Source organism: Dipodomys ordii, unplaced genomic scaffold (genome assembly GCF_000151885.1).
Source record: "Dipodomys ordii isolate 6190 unplaced genomic scaffold, Dord_2.0 Scaffold38, whole genome shotgun sequence".
NCBI lineage: Eukaryota > Metazoa > Chordata > Mammalia > Rodentia > Heteromyidae > Dipodomys > Dipodomys ordii.
Genome location: NW_012267254.1, coordinates 10,473,648 through 10,495,605, shown reverse-complemented (window position 1 = coordinate 10,495,605; position 21,958 = coordinate 10,473,648). Strand labels below are relative to the sequence as shown.

General features: G+C 38.1%; 1 protein-coding gene and 1 long non-coding RNA gene across 4 annotated transcripts in view; one reads left to right on the top strand and one right to left on the bottom strand.

Annotated features, from left to right (window-relative positions):
- The window catches only part of Tenm1 (teneurin transmembrane protein 1), a 621,649-nt gene that overhangs the window by 36,146 nt on the left and 563,545 nt on the right, over nt 1-21,958 (bottom strand). For both annotated transcript variants that reach the window (XM_013018086.1, XM_013018087.1), the window contains 2 exons: nt 4,141-4,507; nt 2,058-2,568 (listed from right to left, as the gene is read on the bottom strand). In XM_013018086.1, coding sequence (XP_012873540.1) covers nt 2,058-2,568; nt 4,141-4,507 — 878 coding nt within the window. The remainder of the gene's footprint in view (nt 1-2,057; nt 2,569-4,140; nt 4,508-21,958) is intronic.
- LOC105986957 lies at nt 4,396-21,087 on the top strand. 2 transcript variants are annotated; one of them, XR_001175137.1, is made up of 3 exons: nt 4,396-4,483; nt 7,171-7,243; nt 20,431-21,087. It is a non-coding gene; the product is annotated as an uncharacterized LOC105986957 (long non-coding RNA). The 2 variants fall into 2 exon arrangements; XR_001175138.1 differs by lacking the exon at nt 20,431-21,087 and adding an exon at nt 7,860-8,078.

Genomic DNA, 21,958 nt, shown 5'->3' with positions numbered 1-21,958 from the left:
TTCCTTCCTTCCTTCCTTCCTTCCTTCCTTCCTTCCTTCCTTCCTTCCTTCCCTCCCTTCCTCCCTCCCTCCCTCCTCCCTCCCTTCCTTATCCATCTATGTCTATCACCATTTGAAGTTCCAGTCCTTACTTATATGGACTCCTTCTTCTACAATGCAAACACCATGGAGGTAAGAATTTTTACCTGTTTGGTTCATAGCTATACTCTACAACCTAGAACATCAAATGGAACATAGTATTTATTGAATAAGTGAAAGGATAGCTTAATTATTTCAAAAACTAGATCACTCACGTATTTTATTTCAACTTATAGGTTTTAGAATACTTGTTTTCCTATTTTCAGCTGCAATGTGATCTCACATGAGATGATTTTTTTTGTGGCAGTCCTAGGGGCTTGAACTTGGGGCTTGGATGCTGTCTCTGCACTCTTTTACTCAAGGCTACTGCTCTGCCACTGTAGCCATAGCTCCATTTTCAGCTTTTTGTGGTTAGTTGGAAATAGGTGTCTGACTGACTTTCCTCCTTGGGCTGGCTTCAAATCTCAATTTTCAGATCTCAGCCTTCTGAGTAGCTAGATTTATTGGCATGAACTACCAGTGCCTGCTCAAGTTTTTTTTCAACTCCTTAAAACATTGTTTTAAAATGTGGGCACTTTAGTCACATTATTGGGTTATGAATTCTGTTCATGTTTGTGAATAGGGACAAATTGACTTTTTGGTCTTAGTTTCCTCATCAATGTAATGGTCACACTAGAGCACCATTGTTATTATTATGGAAGTCAGATGAAATAGTTTCTGCTAATCACCTAGCTCAGTATCTAGCAGTTAGTAAATCTTCAGTGAGCAGTAGCTTTCACTACTCTTATTGAGATATAAGAGAAACATTTTAAAAATAGAGGAAGACTTGCAATAGAAAAAAATCGAATGCATTTTTTTTCTAAAGGAAACCAGAATAGCTATCTAGCTCTTTAGTGTAAATGGCATTTCTTTGGGAAATGATCCAAAACTTGAAAGCTGATTGTTTTGTCCTTTTCCTCTGGAGGCTTTTGTTGGACAAGACATATTTTCTTCATATTCCATACATTCTTCCAAGACTAGTAACACTTGGAACCCCTCATTTTTTAATACCGCCACTTCTTAACAGTCTTCAGCTTTTATTCAATTCCAGTCCCATGGATCCTCCTCCCTTAACACATTAGTGAAAATGTAGCATTTTCCTTTGTGGAGAAAATACTTCCTGAGTGTTTGTAGACTCGCTGGCTAAATGGATTGACTTACAACCAATGTTGTCCATGTTTTAAAAGGCAAGGACAATGGTCTCTATTTCTGTGTCATGACACCTCTGAGTAGGTTGCTGTTACATGCAGTTTGTGTTAGTTCTCATTTAAACAAAGTTATCACAGGATTAGTCTATAAGTGCCAACATGTGCAGATTCTTTGACTTATACAGGGACACTAATAAAGCCTAAGCCTGCACAGGAACATTTGGCTCCACATTTCCCAGAAGCATTCAATGGAATGAAGTTACTATTCAGCATTTACTCTGCAGAAACTCTACAGTGCTTTTCAGGGCTCACTTCATATATTCTAACCTCTCTCTTATCTTCTGTAGTAAGTTAAACTGAGTTGGTTACAGACATGCATTTATTTATTCATTTATTAAATCCCGCAAGGATCTATAAATACCTGTTAAATCACACTGTGTTAGAACTACTCTCTAGTTTTGTTATTTAAATGCAGCTTTACCTAGTCTTCTCTAAGTATTGTGTACATTCTTTGAGTATCTGGACTTATCAATTCCTATTTCCTGCAGTGCCACATTTCATTCCTTTTTCATTCATTCTATGCTTTTATTATCCTTCACAAACTGCTCAGGAGAAATGGGTCTAAACCCTAGGAGTTGATAACATTTTTTTCCTTGAATATTTTTCTTTTAATTTTTTGATTGTTAGGTGAAAATAGAATGTAATAGCCAGCAATTACTAAGCCATTTTCCTACTGTGATACAATTTCAAATAAAAATGTAACAAAGGCTATGTTGAGAATTGAAAACTTACTCATAAACAGTTGTCCATCCATTTTCATTACTTTTAGTAGCTAGAAGTCCTGTGTTTCCTGGATAAGTCATCAAGGCCAGATTATAGCCTTGGGCCGACACTCTTTTTAGGACGCCATTGCTGCTTATGGTTAGCCAGTATACCTGCCCGCCAGGTACCACAAGCCAAAGGGGCATCCCACCTGCATCACGGCGAATGTGCACTGAATTGCCATTGCTGCTTGTGATTGCACCCAAATCACCTTCAGCATTGTAGGTGAAGTTATACACATAGTCTCTTGTGATCAAATTCAGAGTGTGCAAATGGGTTCCATTGACAGTGAATTGGTAGAGTTCCTGATCGGCAGGGGAGGCAATCTCATAAAGGTTCATATCATTTAAATGGGCTTGGTTCTTGCTGATGGTACGAATTCGAACATTCCCAAGGTCTGCCACATACAGGGTACCATCAGGTGACACTGCTAAGGAGGAAGGGGCTTTCATCTTTGCATCTTTGGCGTAGCCTCCATCACCTGTGGAAGAAAGGCCTTGATTTTAGTAATTACCTTTAGAAGCATTAGTATGAACATAGCATAGACAGAAATCACAGTGCATCAACAATCATTTTAAAGTAAAAAAAAAATCAGTGGACTAACATACTCTGCATGGTATCCTTGACAATTTTGAAACCCATTATTCAAAAAATTGTAATTCTTGAGTCAGTACCACTAAAGATGAACAGTAAGATGTAATTATCTCAGTTACACCAATTTTATGAAATCCTCAATCCTGCTGTTCGGAATCTATTGTATTGCAAGATAGAACAGTAAATAATAATAGCCACAAAATAACTGGCTGGAAGTCCATGAGCCTAAAGACTGTCACTGCTTTTAGGATCTGTTTCAGGCGTGTTTTTTTTTTCTGTTACTTCCCATTGTTACATTGTTAAAGTATACAAAGTCTATAAGTGTGACAGTGATTCAGAACACCAAATTTGAAAACTAGAATTAAACAGCAGATTTGTCTTGAAAGAAAGATACAAATTGGCAAAATTTCTATAAAATGCATTGCCCAGGAAAGTGTTTAAATTGCTGATCGAAAGTCATAAGCACCAAATTGCTCACTTCTGATTTCCCTGGCCTAACAAAAGGCAAAAATTAAGAAGACCATTTGGGCCTGGATGAAGTTTATTTTTAAAATTATGTTTTATTATCCTTAAGTAGTTGTGCAAAGGAGTTTCAGTTCAACACATCAGTGTACAAGTACAATGCATGTTGATCAAAATCCCCCCTTACCTTATTCTATCCCATCCCTCCCAACCCCATCCTGCTGAGTAATATAGAGTTGCTTGTCATAGTATGGGGTATGGAGTGATTTCTACATCCCAACAATAGATACATCTGCTGACATTTAGAAGACTGCTATGTGAAATACTTATTCCATATTTTGGGAAAAAGGATCATTTTGCCCTTATTTCAATTAAAAGTAAATAACACTGTTGCGAGAGTTTTAGATTAAAAAACAAGCAAACAGAGTATACATCAGACTGGCATCAGGAAAAATTTCCATCATTGGACTGACTTTTGCCCATGTATCTCCAGAACAGTGTGTTCTAAGTTTTTCTGAGTCTCAAAATATACCTGCTTTGAATCTGGAAACCAGTTAGTCACCTAGGAAAAGTATTATTCTGTCTTTAGCTAAATCAGTAAATGTGCCTTTTAAAGCTAGTTTTAGGTTTCTTAAAGCACAAATAATGTCATGATCTTACATTTGTACAATGATTATTAACTATTTAAGAGTCTTTTATTATGCTAGTTTATCTTTCGACTGGCAAGGTGATATGACAGGCAGGAGTTTATCTCTATTTAACAAATAAGGCAAATGAGTCAGGAAGAGGTTTTATGATTTTTTTTCCTCTAAGGCTCACTCAGGGAATAAATTGTCAGAGCAACTTTAGGTGATGTGACTCCTAATGCATGGTTCTCTCCACAAGGTCACACTATTGTTTATAAGGAAGCCTTTCGTTTTCCTTTTGAGCTTTCTGATGCACATTTTACTTTTGAAAACAGAGAGGGGGAACTGGTGAATTGCTAAAAAGGTCATACCTGAAAAACAGTCACAGTTGGGATCAATTTTGCAGTCACAGTCAGTGGGGGCACCGGCAATGATGGAGATCTCCCCATTGGTGGTCACTTGCTGAATGCGGTTTACTTTTCTCTCATCTGTTTCAGCGATGAAGAGCAGCCCGCTGTGGGAGACGCTGATGGCTCTAGCTGACTCCAGAGTAGAGTGAATTGCTACCTTGCTGACCAAGAAATGATCGATGCCCGGCACCTGACAGTGAATGGGGCGCCCTGCGATGATCCGCACACGCCTGTTCTCAGAAATTTGCAGCACAATATTGTTATCCAAGACATACAACGAATTGTCCATGGGATTGACTGCAAGGTCTGTTGGCCATTCTAATCGCACCTGGAAAAAGAACAGAACACACACCATTAAGTTACCACATCTTTCTAGATGCAGTTTTACCTTAAAGGAGAAATTGGCTTATTGTTTTCTCCTCCCTCAGATTTCAGCAACATTAGTGTTGCCTAATAGTGGAACAGGGGATCATTAGTGACATGCTCTGGTAAATATATTTATCACCTGTGCCATTTCTAACACAATGCAAAATTTTTCAAAAATTTTAGAGGAATCTTCTAGAGCAATGGTTTTCTGAATGCTGTCAACAGGCCAGCAACAATAGCATCACGTGTGAAATTGTTAGAAATGCAAATGCAAATTCTCAGGCTTCTTCCTAGAACTATTGAGCAAGAAACCTTTGGGGTGGGGCCCCAGATATCCTCTTAGGTAATTCTGAGGACTATTGCTCTGGGTGGCTATAATAGACTGGTCTCTCTCACTGTCCTGAGGATGCATAAAAAAGGCAAGTCATAGAAACTTTTAGACAAAAATGTACTCATTATCTTGCCCAAGTAATTGTAACCCCTCTGTACAGTATTTTCTTTTTTTTAATTTTAATTTTAATTTTTTTGTGAACAGATTGTACAGAGGGGTTACAATTACATGGGCAAGATAATGAGTACATTTCTTATCAAGCATTGCAGCCTCCTCCTTTGTTTACCCTTCACATCCCTTCCCAGCCTCCCCCCAGCCCCCCACCCAATCCCGCCCCCCCAAAGTTGTAAAGTTCGTTTTTGACATGACAACTTGTACTTCTCATAGTTGCATCGGGTCCACCTGTATCCTTAACCGACTTGTTTTTCCCCATATCCTCCACAAATTATACCAACATCAAATATAGTGAAAGCATCTAAGGGTTCATTTTCCTAACATCACATTATCTGACCTTTCCTGCTTGACTCATACATATACTAGATATTGCAAATAAGGGAAACCATGGGACTTTGTTTCCTTGGGCTTGGCTTACTTCACTTAATATAATTTTTTCCAAGCCTTTCCATTTCTTAACAAATGGGAAAATGTGATTCTTTCTGATGGAGGCATAGAATTCCATTTTGTATATACACCACATTTTCTTGATCCATTCATCTACTGAAGGGCATCTGGGTTGGTTCCATATCTTAGCTATGGTAAATAATGCTGCAATAAACATAGTTGTGCTAGTAGCTTTAGTGTGGTCTTGTTTGTAAACATTTGGGTAAATGCCCAAAAGTGGGATTGCTGGGTCATAGGGGAGCTCTATGTGAAGTCTTTTCAGGAACCTCCATACTGCTTTCCAAAGTGGTTGAACAAGTTTACACTCCCACCAACAATGAAGTAAGGTTCCCTTCTGACCACATCCCCTCCAGCATCTGTTGTTGTTAGAGTTCTTGATTATAGCCATTCTAACTTGGGTGAGGTGGTATCTCAATGTTGTTTGATTTGCATTTCTTTTATGGCTAGGGAGGTTGAGCATTTCTTCATGTGTCTGTTGGCCATCCTTCTTTCTTCTTCAGAGAAGTTTCTCTTCAAGTCTTTAGCCCACTTATTTATTGGGCAGTTGTTTCTTCGAGGATTTGTTGTTGGGGGATTTAATTTTTTGAGCTCCAAGTATATTGTACAGTATTTTCACAATAAAAAAATAAATGAAAATTTTAAAAAAGAAACTTTTAGACAAGTTTCTGGAGAAATCAGATGTTATTCTACTCAGTCAACAGCTTTTTAGACAAGACCTGCCATTCGTATAAATCTAATATGCATCTTGTGGATTATTTAGGTATAGTTCATTGAGTATTGCTTTCCATTCCTACGTTGCTCACTTAACTTGGCCTGGTTTATTCCATTTGCCCCCTCACTCAGTTAAGACATTGAATGTACCATCCCCAACAAAAGCTTGTTGCTGGGGTTTGGAGATTACAAAATGACTATGACAGAACATCTATCCTCAAATGACTTCAGAAGAACCATTAGCAACTATTCTCTATGTTATAAGAAAGGGCAACAGTGAGGGTAGAAGACCACTTTACCTGGACAGGATATTATCAGAGAAGTAATTAAATAGGGGCTGAGATGACAAGTAGGGGAGGACAAATGGGGTGGAAATTGAGGAAGAAGTAGAGTTGAGGACAATCTGGGTCCAGGGCAAGACACTACATGGCTCATCTAGGCAACTAAGAAAAAGTTTAGTAAGGCAAACGAGGTGGGAGACACTGGCCAGGTATTACAGAGTAAATTACATCCTCTCCAAATTAATCTATTAAAATCTTAACCCCCACTGTGTCTGTATTTGACCATAGAGCCTTGATTAATGGTGATCATAAGGGGAGAGGTGCTAATCCAAAGGGACAAATGTTTACATAATAAGAGAAAGAGATATAAGAAAGGCACATACACTCATGGATAAATATATCAGGATGTGACAAGAAGCTAGGTTTCTGAATGCCACAAAGGAGACTCAGGGGAAACCAGATATGTCAACACGTTGTTCTTGGCATCCCAGCATTCAGACATGTGAGGAAGTAAACTTCTATTGTTTAAACCACTCAGTCTGTGAAATTTGGTTGCAGCAGCCCTAGCAAAGTGATATAGCAGGTAATAGAAGGATGAACACATCCAATTTTATTCTGGTAACTGTTGAAAGCCACTGAAGAATCTTAAGTAGGCATGACAGTGTCATATTTGGGTTTTAGAAGGTTGTACCAGTTGCTGTTGAGACCACATTGGAGACAGGGAGGGAGCTTGGAGGCTTCTGCAGCAGTTCAGGTAAGAGTTTATGATCCCTGAGCTAGGACAATGAATACATGGATAGTAGATGGATGTGAAACATGACAAAGAGAGAGAAGTAAAAAGACTGGTGTGTGTGTGTATGTGTGTGTGTGTGTGTGTGTGTGTGTGTGTGTGTGTGTGTGTATTGGGCCCTGTCAAGTGCTATGGTAGGCATTGGGGACACATAGATCAACTAAACATTGTTCCACTTTAGTTCCTTTCTGGACACAAGACTTGCCTCAATGTCTGCCCTGACATCTTGATAGTGACTATTTATCCCTGGGCACTTCTCTTAGAGAACTGTGTTCCATGACACTCTTCGCCACTCATTAGTTTTTATTTCTCCCCTTTTAGGTCATATAGAGGCAGAAAGAATGTCCTATTCCTAGACAAAATACTAACTGTAATGTAGCTATTCTTTTTGGCTTCGAGTGAAAGCTCTACAAAGGCTTTGTTTTTCTCCTGGAATGCAGAAGACTAGAAACAAGATATGGGCTGTCATTGCATTCCTAAGAGGATTCTGAAAGAGGCCCTACATGTCATCAGTGATGAAGTAGAAAATCACCAGGTCTGAGATCTGAGATAATGCCTTTCTTTTATTTGTGTCTCACAGGGGAAGACAACTGGTGATGTCATCAAAGACAAAGATTGCCTTTGACCTTTTCTATTGTCCCACATGGGAGTGTTTGCTCTCTCCTTTGAGTATCTCCCAGATACCTAGAAACCTCATCTATCTCCACATCTCTGTGTACCCTTCTCCCCAACCCCCATATAGACTACCCTTCTCTGGTCAGTACCATGTGCCTCTGACCAGCTAGGAATTTGAGTGCTAATAGGGTATAAAGCTCAGCTAGTGTTAAGCGTGTTCTACAGAGCCTTTTTGACGGAGGCCATTGGATAAACATTAAACAGCAGCTTTAACAGCTCCCAGAGCAGTTTGTGGTGATGTGTTCTTCAGCACGTCTGTGTGAGGCCTTTGCTTGTCAATGCCCTGCCACAGAGAGGGAGAGGGAGAAAGAGAGAGAGAGAAAGAGAGAGACAGAGACAGAGAGACAGAGACAGAGACACAGAGAGAGACAGAGAGGGGGGGTACACGGGGTGGGGGAGACTCTTCCTGCTGCTGCTGTTGTTGACTTCCTCCCCCGCTTGCCTCTGCATTGGACCTCTCTATACACTATATACATGCTTGCACAGAAACTGTGTGTGTGCACTGGTCCTACAGAGCATCGTCCCCCAGGAAATAAGCTGAGGCTGGATGAGGATGAGGAAATGAATTTATTTCAGTACAACATTCCTATTTCAATAGAGTCTGGTCAGTGACCCAGAAAAAACAAACCTGGCAGAAATGACATTCTAATTATCCCCACTCTGGGAGCTAAGGCCAGGGCAGAGGCCAGGGACAACACACATCTGGCAGGAGCAAGAGAAGGAGCATGTTTCTGACACTGTTCTTAGCAATCAAGGCTGCCTCTGAGAGAAAAGCTGCTAGTGGAAAAAAATAAGCTGTTAAATTCTCTAAGTCACCCACCCTGATTTAAGCCAATACTATTGGTGTCATGTTTATTAGATTTAATATTGCTTCAAAAATACATCAGCTATTGCGCCTATTTGTTTTCTTTTCCATCAAATAAGCCACCCTCTGGCATTTTCCTGTGACTAAAGTGGTCTTTGGGCTTCTGAGACACATTCTATACCAACTACACAGAATTCCTTTAATTCCCATTTGATTTGGCAGGGCAGCTTGTCTATGAAATCTGCCCAGATGAAAGATGTGTGGCTACTTAGTAGTCAAGGGGCTGCCTTTTCAGAAGATGGACCTTTCCACCTCTTTTAGGTTGTCAGCTCCTTTTATGTCTGTCTGAAGTTAAATACTCCTATTTCCAGGTAAATTTTCAAGGAACATAGTGCCTTACATTCACAGGGTAGAAATCCAGTATTTACTATTAAGGCACTTTTTTAACAATGAAAGGCAGTTTTTAAACTGATCCTGGCTGTTAAAATGTGCTTCTATAGGCAGGTGCTGGTAGCTCACACCTTTAATCCTAGCTACTCAGGAGCCTGAGATCTAAGGATCATGGTTTGAAAGCAACCCAGGCAGGAAAGTCTGTGAGACTCATTGCCAACTAACCAATAGAAAGCTGAAAGTGACGTTGTGGCTCAAAGTGGTAGAAGGTTAGCCTTGAGCACAGAAGCTCAGGGACAGTGCCCAGGCCCTGCGTCCAAGCCTCATTCCAGAACAACAACAACAAAAATTACATCTATTAGGAGAAGAGGTATTCCAGAATTACATGCTACGGAGATGGACTGAAGGTTACCTTGTGAGAGCTGCTAGCATTTGACCAAATGTTTTTGGGAGGTGAGGTGGTAGGATAAACACTTCTTTTTGGTATGGGAGTAGAAAGAGCTTGAAGAACAGCAGTGATATTCTGTAAACTCTGCTTAGTGTCCCAGCCACAGGCAAACCATTTGGCCTAATCTGTGGTACTTGCCCCACCTTGTAAAAATACATTAATTTATTTGAAATGTCAAAATGTATTTAAATTAGACTAGCGTTAAAGGTCATTGGCATAGCCTCCAGCTGGTGGAATGTGGCCATCTCCCAACAACCTTCCTTGAGAAATAACCCTGAGCAGAAAGGAGTGCGTGGTCCACTTGTCAGCCCTTGTCAGCTCCGTGTCTTCCTCTGCTAATTGAAAACGTACCTTGAAGGGAGTGACTTTCAGGTCAAACCAGTCCCATGGTTGGCTTAAAGATCCAGCTAATTCTGACCTAAGTATCAGTTTATAAAGCAGCAGAATCCTACAGGGAAAAATCTATGTGTAAAAGCAATATGCGAATATGAGCCTTTGATTAAACGAAGTCGGAAATTTCCTCAATTACAAACTTAATCCCACACTGTAGATACAAAGCATCATTTGTATACTTGGGGTCTTTATAATTGTTTTGTTCCAAGTTCCCTGCCTTAACTTGTGTGTAACCCTGGGCAAATTAGGTTATTCTGCTGAGCTCTGGATTCCTTCTCTCTAACAAAAGAGACTAATGATAGTACATACATTAAAATTTTTATGTTACATGATATGGTAATATAGTCAGCCCAGTGTCTGGTACATAGTACTGGATTGTTAGTGGTATTAATATTGATGATGGTTTCATGGTTGCAAATCTTCAGAAGTGGAAGAAACTTAGTTTCACCAATATTCAATGTAGTTCCCTTTCAGTTATCCTTCTACCATTTTCGTGATTTTTGCCTTACTCCTATACCAACTACACTGTAATTAATTTAATATTTTTCTTTAGTTATCCTACTTCCTAAATGTGAACAAGTGCTACCCTTTTTATTGAGTTGGTCCAAATCTATAGCACCTATAAAATTACAGGATGACTAATCTGGGCCATTAATAAAACTATTTATAGGGTGTCTGCTAGGTGTCATACAATTTACCCAAGATGATTACTTTATGTGCTTGAGGAAAAAAAAACTCATTTGAGAAAATAACATCCCCATTTTCAGATGTTTTCTTAGTCCTTATGTTCCTCATTCATCATTCTTTACTCTTTTTTCACCACATTAGTCCTGCCCCTCTATTTTTGAGTCAACCTAAAGGCTGTTCTTTTTGTCCAAGAAGGTCTTTGCAATCTCTTATCTTCTAGTTCAATGCTTTCTGAGTACTTATGTGCTAAGCACCATTACAAATACAAATAAAACAACTTTCTGCCATTCTTAGCTTAACAGTTAACGGCTAGAAGGCAAATACAGAAATATGTCATTCAATATAGCATGGGTCAGGCATGATAGATATATGTCCAATAAAGAGGAAGGATTCAGACAAGTTTCCTGGAAGGGAAATGTAAACTTAACTTGAAAGATTAATCAAAGATATAGAGAAGGAGCAAAGTGAGATGAGTTGTCTCAGCAAAAGAGGCTGAAGGAGCAAAATCACAGCAACATGAAACCACATGAGAGTAGGGAAGTATGATCTAGGATTTCTTAAGCATGGAACAGGATAGTAATTAGTGGCAAATGATGTTCTAAATATTTGTCAGGGACTAGGTCCAGATTTCTCCATGGAGGTACTATTTTCAAGTGGCATCAGTCTGTGTATCTATATGTTGTTCAGTAGAATTATTCATTAGATGCAGGTAGCATCTAGTTTTGACAGTCAAATTGGTACATATCTCTTGAGGGAAAAAATGTCACTTGTTGAGAACCATTGGACTAATTCATGGGATGCAGTGTATAGGAAGATGTTTAGACTTAAATTATAGCTGTTGTGGGGTCAATGAAGATTTCTGAAGGGAAAAACTGACTAGCTGCAGGAGAATTCATATGGGGGCCATCCATTTATCATATTCATCCATTAGTATATTCTTCCATCCAACCACTTGTCTTGTGAGTTGCTATACAGACAGACAGGCATAGTTTCTGCACTCATGGTACTTGGAGTATGAAACAGTGCTTCTCATACTTTTTTTGATTTACAGAGATGTCAGAGAATCTGATGAAAGCTATGTACTCTCTTCCTGTAAGGAAAGCTCAGATATAGAACAGTGAGGGTGTTGTCTGGAACTATGACAATATCATTTGTCTTCTTTGCAATGGAGCAAATAAAAATAAAAATGGAGGAATTTCAAGTTTTGATCTAGAAATAGAGTAAAATAATGTCTTCTAATTTTTTATAGGTATTATCTGTAATAGCTGAACAAAGGGATTTCAATTCAACATCCCAATTTGTGAGTACAATGCATCTTGGTCAATAGTACCCCTCTCATCATTCTCTCCCATCTCTCCCAACACTATGTACCTTTCTTAGTGCCCTTCAAGAAATAGTTGGCTTATATTGGGACATATTATCTCATGTAAATTTATCAGTCAATTATGAATAATATTTTAATTACTTGGATTCCTCTTATTACTTGTAACAGTATTTGTGACACAACTCTAAACCCAAAACATAATACTTTATTTCCTTCTTTCTGCCAATAAATGTGTTTGTCCTATGCTAGTTACTGAGAATGCAGCTCTAATGAACACATAGTGAGTTATCCCCTCATGGACTTTGCAGTCTTTTGCTGACTTCATTTCCTTTATTCCAGTATGTACAAGAGGACAGAAGTAGGATAGTTATGGTATTTTATAATTGCTACCAGGTGCTAATAGCTTCTTTCCCCAACATTCAACCGAGTTGAGAAACCAATTGTTTCTCAAAAGGTCTTACCTCCCTACCCAAACATGACACTTCTAAATCTCTCTCCTTCAGAACATTTGGAGTAATGTGGCCCATTTAAAAAGTCCCTACTAGGTTTTGATCTCTGTAAGAATTTTCAGGAAGTATATGATTATCTCTTATGCACTATGCTAGCCCTGGGGAAGATATAGAGATGGGAATGAATGTTCTCTGCCAGGTGTTCTGGCAGCACCACATTATATTTCCCCATGCTTCTAAAAACTGACATCTCCAGATTGTTAGCATCATTTTTGTCAGTTTTCAAATGGCCTTCTCATTTCTTGACATTGATACTGTCTGAGCCTCTTCAAATTTATAAAAGAGGGAAAAGGCTGTCTGGAGAAAGTTTAGTATTTTGTACTTGAAAAGCACGATGACACTTTTGAAAGTGATGGCCTCTATTGATCTTGCTTTAAGAATTGTGGAAATTATTAGAAGATGAAATATATCAGATTACATGGCCTTGTCAATAGGTAAATCATTTGCCATTATCTCAGATCCACACTCTTGTGTAAGTCTGCATAATGGATAGAGCATTTGAAGACCTTCTCTACCTTTGGTCAAATGCATTAGCACAGTCTGTCTCTATAGCTGTTCAATGAGAAAACTAGACACTTTTGCTGTGTTATTCCTTGCAAATGAATAGCTACTATCAGTCTAATCAAGTGGTGTAATTGGCTTACACTTTAGAATTATACGATTGCAGAGTATATACATTAAATATCATTCAAATATTTTGGAAGTCGAGAAAGCAAAGCAAAGCAAAGCAAAACACAATAAAGCAAAAAAAAGAACCCCACCTCACAAGCAATCTCAGTATATTTCATTTTCTAATAATTTCTACTTTTTATAAAAAAAGATTATTAAGGGTTATTACTCTTTTATGTGTCATTGTGCTTTCCCATAACAGAAAATCAAATGTTCTTTGGGTGAGATTTCTTTCTTCTTTATAAATTTGAAGAAACTCAGCCAGACTAGAACCAAAATAAAATATTAAAATTGTGATTGTACATTGCCTGTGGTAGAAACCCATAATTCTAGGCCTATTCTATTATTTGTTCATTATTTCTTCCTTAACAATAAGAGGACAAAAGCTTTATCTGATCATACTGATGTTTGAATAAAAGACAATTTCCAATTATTAGTATCTATGTGATAAAATTCCAGGCATTATATGATCTAAAAGGAAGTGTGGAAGTATCCACCTGCTTGAAAACAGTGGAAATCAACTAGAAGAAGCCTCTTTTCGCTCTTCCTTCCATTCTGCAATATGGATACAGTAGTGAGAGTTTTAGCAGACATCTTGGGCCTCAAGGTTGCCTCAAAAATGGAAGTTATATACTAGGATGGCAACCGGACCCTGCATCCTAGGTGATAAGGTGGAGCTTCCAATTTGATCCTAAACTATACACAGAATCTGGCTGCTTTCTTGCTTACATTTGTACTTCACTGAGGTTTTTTGTTATTGAAGGTTGAATAAAAAAAAGCTGTTAGGCTTTCTATTTTAATTGAATCTTCTGGATAATAGCATTATATTTGGACTGGTTAATAAACTTCTGGTTTTACATCTCTGAATGAATCACTCATGTTGCAAGGTTAAATTAAACTAAAATCAATGAAGATCTGAAAGTCACTGTGACAAAGGTCACCAGGGAATTTATATTTTTTAGGCCAGGTCTGGGGCTTGAACTCAGGGCATGGGTGCTATCCTTGAGGTTTTTTTTTTTCTTAAAGCTAGTGCTTTATCCCTTGAGCCACAGCTCCACTTCTAACTTTTGGATAGCTAATTGAAGATAAAAGTCTCTTGGACTTTGCTGTCTGGGCTGGTTTTAATTCATGATCCTCAGATATCAGTCTCCCCAGTAGCTAGGATTACTGGATTACATTTTATGTACATAAAATTTGCACATATTAGTGGGGTACTATGTAAAGTTTATATAAGTGTGCATATTGCATAATGTTTAAATCAGGTTAAACATATTTACCTCTTCAAATATTTACCACTTTTTATAGTAGCATTTAAAAATCCTATCATGTAGTTCTTTTTTTGAAATACATAGTACATTATTGTTATCTCAATTTACCATACTGTGCTATAGCAACCTATGACTTCTTATTCTTATGTACCTATAACTGTCTCTTGATGAACTTTTCCCTATCCTTGCCTCCCTCTTACTTTCCAAGTCTCTGGCAGCTATCATTCTGCTCACCACTTCTGTGGGATCAGCTTTTTTATATTCCATATATGTGTGTGATCATTTTGTACTTGTCTTTCTGTGTCTAATTCCACTTTAGATAATGATCTCAAATTCCATCCATGTTTTCGGACAGCTCTTGGTTAAGAGGGTGACTAATTGCTTAAACTTAGTGATTAACCTCAAGCATTCTTGAATACACAGGGCTCCATCTCTGGGCACTTGAAGTTGCTTTTCCAGCTCCAGGACTCTCTCATATACTGGGCTTCTCCATTATCATACGAATACTTGTTTGCCTTCCTATGTCTTCCACCAGGTCTATGAGTCCTCAAGGGCAATGAGAACTCATTCATTTTTATATTCCCAGTATCTAGTATTACTGTTGGCAAATGTTGAGTGACAACATTAATGTTTCATTGACTGTAAGAATTTCAGAGCATGGGCTGGGATGTAGCTCAGTGGCAAAGCGCTTGCCTACCAAGTGCAACGTCCTGGGTTCGATCCCCAGTACCAAAAAAGAAAAGACAAAAAAAATACAGTTAAAAAAAAACCCCAAACAAAGAATTTCAGAGCATGAAAACACAAAGTGTAACATGCAAATAGAGTCTAAGAAAAACTACTTTCATCAACAGAATTCGGGTTTACAGAGGTTCACTGATATTATGTTGGATCTGCACTAATCCCTCAGTTTTTGGAAGTGTATTTCCTACTCCTTCCATATTTTAACTTGTCTAAAATGACTGTGTATCTATATTACAATCAATGCATACTATTAGTGGAACATTCTGGCCCATCACCCAAGTTACCAAAGTAATGCCTTCTTTTACCCTATGGTATCTTAGAATGGAGGAAATATGATAAAGAGACTGGGAACTTCTGAGTCTCTTTCAGAAGGTCTACAAGATGAAAGCTATTAAAATATTTTACCTTTTATATTTGCTTATGTGTGTATAGTGGAGTTTCCCCAAGACTATCTGGGGCTACTATATATCCTTAGATCAAGAAATTCACTCTAAATTAATTCCTAATATGGTAAATAGTTACACTATAAAAGCCCACACAAATTAAAGCTCTCTGAGGTCCCCAATAATTTTTAGGAATACAAAGGAGTTATGAAACCTAACAGCTTGAGAATGGCTATTCTATAAGAAAGAAATAGTCAAATAAGATATTCTATTACCAAAAGGTTTCATTCAGACTCATTAAAGAAAAAATTTATGCATTTCTTAGAAGATGGTTCCTGGGGGCCATACGCCCTGTCCAAAAGCATACTGATGGAATACCTGACAACCCTCACTTCCTCTAGAGATTCAAAGTCTGATGAGTGCTATAAAAGTTTGTTCTTTCAGGCTCCCTTAGAACAATCAGCACGTACATACTCCCTATGAGTCTGCTATATAATTGCCACTACCTCATCTTAATAACAGGCATAATTGCTCTGAGTTTCCGTCGACCCTTTCTTGCATCTCCTTTCTGAAGCCTCAATTTTGAAAATGGCACTTGTGAATACACAGAATGTTTAACCACTTCCAGTTTTCAATTTACAGTCAAAGTCGTCTATCAGCAGGAGATGAAGGCCCAGTGTGAAAACTACAGAATGTCCTTCAGACTCCACAGCTAATTTGTTTGTAAATTTGATTGTTATTGTAAGAAGAACATATTGTACAATGATGCTACTTACATGACGCTGCTTGCCAATTTACTATTTGTATCTTTGTATCTTGGATTTTTATCATTAGAGCCAAAGAAGTTAACCCTTTCAGCACTTCTGGAGATAGGAAGAGTAACTTGAAAGTTTTACTGTTTTCTATTTGAGTATCTATTTCAATTTAATTTTATAGATACTTAGTAAATACCTACTGTATATTCAGTTCCGTAAAGGATAAAGACATGGAAGGACAGGCAAGTAGAGAAGAGTCTAAGGTAATATGACATCGTGCATGACATGGTCTCATCAGACCATGAATTCTGCTATAATTCAGACTAAGGAGAGGATCACTGTGGATTGTCTTGCTGTGCAGACTTTTGACTTTCTGCTTGCATAGATACCAGGGACTTAAAAGAAGTCCCTAAAATCATTCTGTAGTGTTTTCCTGCTAAGAAGTTGAAGAAACCTGTCTGCTGCAGGTTGTTAATATTGTAGTATTAGCTCGACAGGGTAGACCAGTCTTTCAATTCCCTTTGGCACCTAAAGCAATTTACAGACCAGAAGTATGACTGCATGGCTTTTTATGAAATGGTCTGATTTCATTGATCAGCCACTCTAAGATTATGTTTTCATGTTGTGGCTACTGCTAACCATTCTTCCTGGTATAGTATTTCAGGAAGAAACTATTAAAACATTTACCATGGAGATGTTATCATGGTTATGAATGGGAACAGAAGCCTTATAACTCATGATTGTTCTACTCAGAAGTTGACTGGATTAGAATTGGATTAGAATTCTACAGATTGTCACTCTCATCTGAACTCTGTGAAGTTTCCAAATGATAAGGACCCTAAATAAGAGGAGAAGGCCTAATGAATATTAGGGGGAAAAATAACGAGGGTATTTTCACTAGGCCTCCAGTGTGGTTCTGGGGTTGACCTACTACTTCCCCAGGTGAGCTTCAAAAATGGACACACTTGATGGCCTAGCTCAGGCTTCTTGCTTCCAGAACTTTGGAGATAGGCCATGTGACCCCCCTACCAGCTGTACAGAATGAGTTAGGGAAATATTGAGGATACAGACTTGAACCTGAACTAATGCAGAAAATGATGATGAATACTGAATACTTGAGTTTCCATAAGAGGAGAGTCAAAATCATCCTCATAAACATGGGGAGTGGCTTTGGTTGAGGTCTTCTAATCACAGCTTCTTATGAATTCACTAAAGTTGAAATCCTCTGTGGCAAACAGTCCATTCTAATTAATGTTTTATCCAAACGGTAAGCATATCTGAGTGACTCCAGGAGCAACAATGACATGAAAAATCTGACACCTCATTGAACAGTATTTAGTTATTAAGCTGCTTTCTTACAGCTCCAAACTTACTCTTTAAAGGCATTGCTTTGGGTTGTTGCAATTGGGACACTAAGATCTCTCTCTCTTTTTTTTTTTCATTTACCAGTTAGATTTTGATAGATCCTGACAATATGGGAAATAAAGGAATTCTAGGAGGCTAGACAAGTGAGAAGGGATTTGCACCTTCCTGCTTGTTTTCTGTTCCTGTCAACATCATTGTTACAGTAACCCTTCATTCTGCCAGCAGTAACTGGCTGCATTTTCCAGCTAATTTGAATACGATGAGTATCAGTCATAATCATAATGTTTCCTCAGAGGTACCAGAGACAAATTTGATTATTACAAGAAGAATATTGCTATTATAAGAAGGCTGATGTCCTCTTCTTAGAAGAACATTATCCTACCTCCATGGTGCAAAGTTTCTAGGTTCTGACAATCCCAAACTCTTCCCTTTGTTTCCCAAACCTAGAGGTGCCGACCACTTTCTGAAGATAGCCTTTCTTTTGCTAAACCCCCTAATATCTGTGTAAACCATTTCCTATATTAAATCCCACTTTCTGTTTTGCTCAATGGATCTTGACTAGCATTTATTACATGAACTTAGAAGAATTATATATATTATTGGAGGTCAGTGGATACAGCAAAGTACTGATGGTAAAACTACTATAGCTGAACAAGAACTAGTAAGGGCTTCCTTTACATCTCTGTTGGACTAGGCACTTCCTAAATACTATGTAATTGCCATGCACTTAAATGAACTTACTGAGCATGGATATTATGAAGTTACTGGTGATTGACTTTAAGTAGACCTCTTCAGTTCTCTGAAAATGCCATGATGATGCTATCACATATTGGACACTTGATTCTTTGTATAAGCATACTTTCATGGGGGATCATGCACTTGTCCCATATGACTTGTGCAGTCATGAGTCTGTACTGAATTATTCATAAGGTTTACTCACAACAACTTTTCCTGTGTTCAGAATTTATAAACACTAATGCATTGAATATCTACTATGACATTTCTTTTATATTCCCACTTGGTAGTTTCCTTGTTAGACATTAAGATTGCTTCTTCAGAATCATTCTCTTCTGAATTTGGGCATTGGAAGAGTATTCTGAAGTGGATCAAGTGAATACATAAGAGTGCATCACAGGATAAACACTTTTCAACAAGAATAGCCTATTACTAAATGTTTTATATGCTCATGTGTTTACGTCTTGAGGTATATTTTTCACACAAACAAGTGGCAAGTGGTCTTCTTCCTAGATGGAGTAAGCATCATCTTTAAATTGTATTTCCTTTTGATAAAGAATTGCTGACACTGATTTGTGTACCTTCCCCTCCCATAGTTAATAGGGAATGGGGATATGTGTAAAGGTGTAACGAGAAATATATTTAGGTCAATTGCTTATGATAGGACTATGCCAAAGATGTTGTCCTAAACCCTCTAGACCCTAACCACTGAATTTACCAACCAAGTATTTTTATGGATTACAGAGCTTTGGGGTCATCTCAGGTCATGGAGCATGCTGAGCAAAATGTGTGGAAGAATGAATGCTTCAAAAGTAGTTTGCAAGCTTTGCATCTTGTGACTCTTCCTGAAATTTGAAGATGCTTTTCCTCTGGTGCTTAATAGTTCTAATAAGAGCTAACGTGCCATTGTCCTTTGTATGGAAAGAGGACACTGCTGAGGGAGTTTTATTTATGTGATAAATTACGTTTTCGATAAAGCATTGAGCACGGTACTTGACTTTTATTTTAAGGCTCCTGACAGCTCTGGCTATTTGCTTGTGTGCAGAGATTTCAGCAGAATTTGGATATGGTGGAGTTGAAAATGTTGGCCTGCTGTTTTCTCCCTCTTCTATAAACAACTTGAGCTGTCACTTTGGAGAGAGCAATGTAAATACCTCTGATAACAGGTTGTTATATTAGATTTTAGTGATTGTGATTTTTTACCTAACAGATGTGGACCTAAAAATACAGTTAAAAAGAATTCAATTGAATTTAGAAAATATTACAGAACACTGGGGATAAACTTATTGCATTGTTTTGCCTCAGTTTATCACCTTCTTAAATTTGGATTTTTATATATTTGATTAAAGAAAAACCTCATAGACATATTTACAACTTTAATATCTTGATAAAATAGAAAAGTCACACTACTGGCTCACATCTGTAATCCTAGTTACTCAGGAAGCTGAGATCTGAGGATTGTAGTTTGAAACCAGCTTGGGCAGGAAACTCTGTGAGACTCTTAGCTCTAATTGACCAGCACAAACCTGGAAGTGGAGTTGTGGCTCATGTGGTAGAGCATGAACCTTGAGAAAAAGAAGCGTAGAGACAGACAATGATGAGGCCTTGAGTTCAATCCCAGGAAAGGCACGTACATGCACGTGCTCGCGCGCGCGCGCGTGCGCACGTACACACACACACACACACACACACACACACACACACACACAGAGGCGCGCGGATACGTGGTTCTCGTTTTGATGGGATTCATAGACTAAACTTGTTTCAAAATCCCAGTATACTGTTTTCTTCTCATGATACATTGGTTTCACATGTTTCATTTGGGGTTTACATTAAGCTGGGAACATTTTTGTTTTGTCTTGGGAGAATCATATTCTTCATATTGATCTAGATAAACTATGTTCTCTATTACCTACCATAATATTTTGTTTAGTGGAACTGACTCACCTAGAAGGGCTCTTGGCCACACTGAATACAATATTCATTTTTCCTTCCTGATTTCAGGGGTAGAAGATGATTTTAAATCTCATATTTAGAGACATACAAAAGTGACACTACATTCCAGCTTAAGCTCTGCAATCACCATGTCACTTCTTGAAAACATAAAGTAAATGAAGGTTTTGAGGCAACAGTCAATGACTATCATGAACTAGATGGAGCTTCACATCAGCATTAGGGAAATGAAATATTCTGTGAAGGTCAAAGCAGGTTACGACCAGTCCTTGGAGCACATGTTTGCTACAGCTTACCAAATGCACATACACAGGTATGCTTCTCTGCAAAAAGTACACGGCTGTGAAAATTACTTTTTCTAGATCCTTCTTATTCCCAATCTGTAAATTACGAGTTAATTTTTCTGTTTTGTGATTGCAAAGTCAAATGCTACTGATATTGGTACTGCTACTACTGTTACGACTCCTATGCTACTAGTAATAATATTCTATTGAACACTTATGAACCACTTTGCTAAGTGATTTCTGCATATCACCTCATGGAATCTTCATACCCTCACTATGAAAAAGGTAGCAATATCATACTCATTTGTACATGAAAAATTGCTGATGATAAAGAATTCCCCCCTGCCCAGCGGCCTACATTAATTGTGAATCCAGGTTGGTATAATTTGTGGAGGGGAAGGGAAAAAACAAAGTGTTTAAATAGGGATACAGGTGGACTCATTGCAACAATGAGATGTACAAGACATTATATCAAAAAATGACCTTTACAACTTTGGTGGGGGTGGGGGGTGGGGGGGTGAGAAGATGGGGGGGATGGGAGGGCAGGGATGGTAAGGGGAAACAAAGGAGGAGGCAACAATGCTTGATAAGGAAATGTACTCATTTCCTTGCTCATGTAATTGTAACCCCTCTGTATGGTATTTTCACAATAAAAAAGTTAATAAAAAAGAAATTCCTATTCTTTATATATAAAAAAGAAATTAGGCAGTCTGTTTTCCCAATCACAATGCTTCATGGATTTTCTATATTGGTAGAACTATGAAGAAGGGTCTAGCTTAAAGACCTGACTCTGTTCCTTCCTTGCATCATCTATTAAAGGATTAGAGAAAGGTTTAGCAATTCTTCACAGTCCCAGAAGGTGTTTCTTTTTCTGCATATGACAGAGCCAGGAGACCAGGTCTGGGCTGAATAAGCAATAAATAACAGTATCCAGGAATGTATTTAAATTAGACACTGACAATGACAGATATTGCAAAATCAGAATAACCACCTTGTAGGCTTATTTTGTTCTTGTGTCCTCCCATTTTAGCAGGTGTATGATGAATCAACAGAAAATATTTCCTGAAGATGCCAATTAGCATCTTACGTCATGCCCTATATTTGTAAAGCACTTTATACTTTCCCAAGTGCTTTCACATTAAAATAGAGAGGCCTCTTAATCAACAATTGGGTAATTCATTGAATTAGGCTTCATAAGGATGAATAATTAACCGTGTCTAAAATTTTAGTTTCAGTTTTTAAAGTGTTGTGCTGAATTTGAAATGATAGAGAAACCTCTTCTGGGTCAAGAAGTA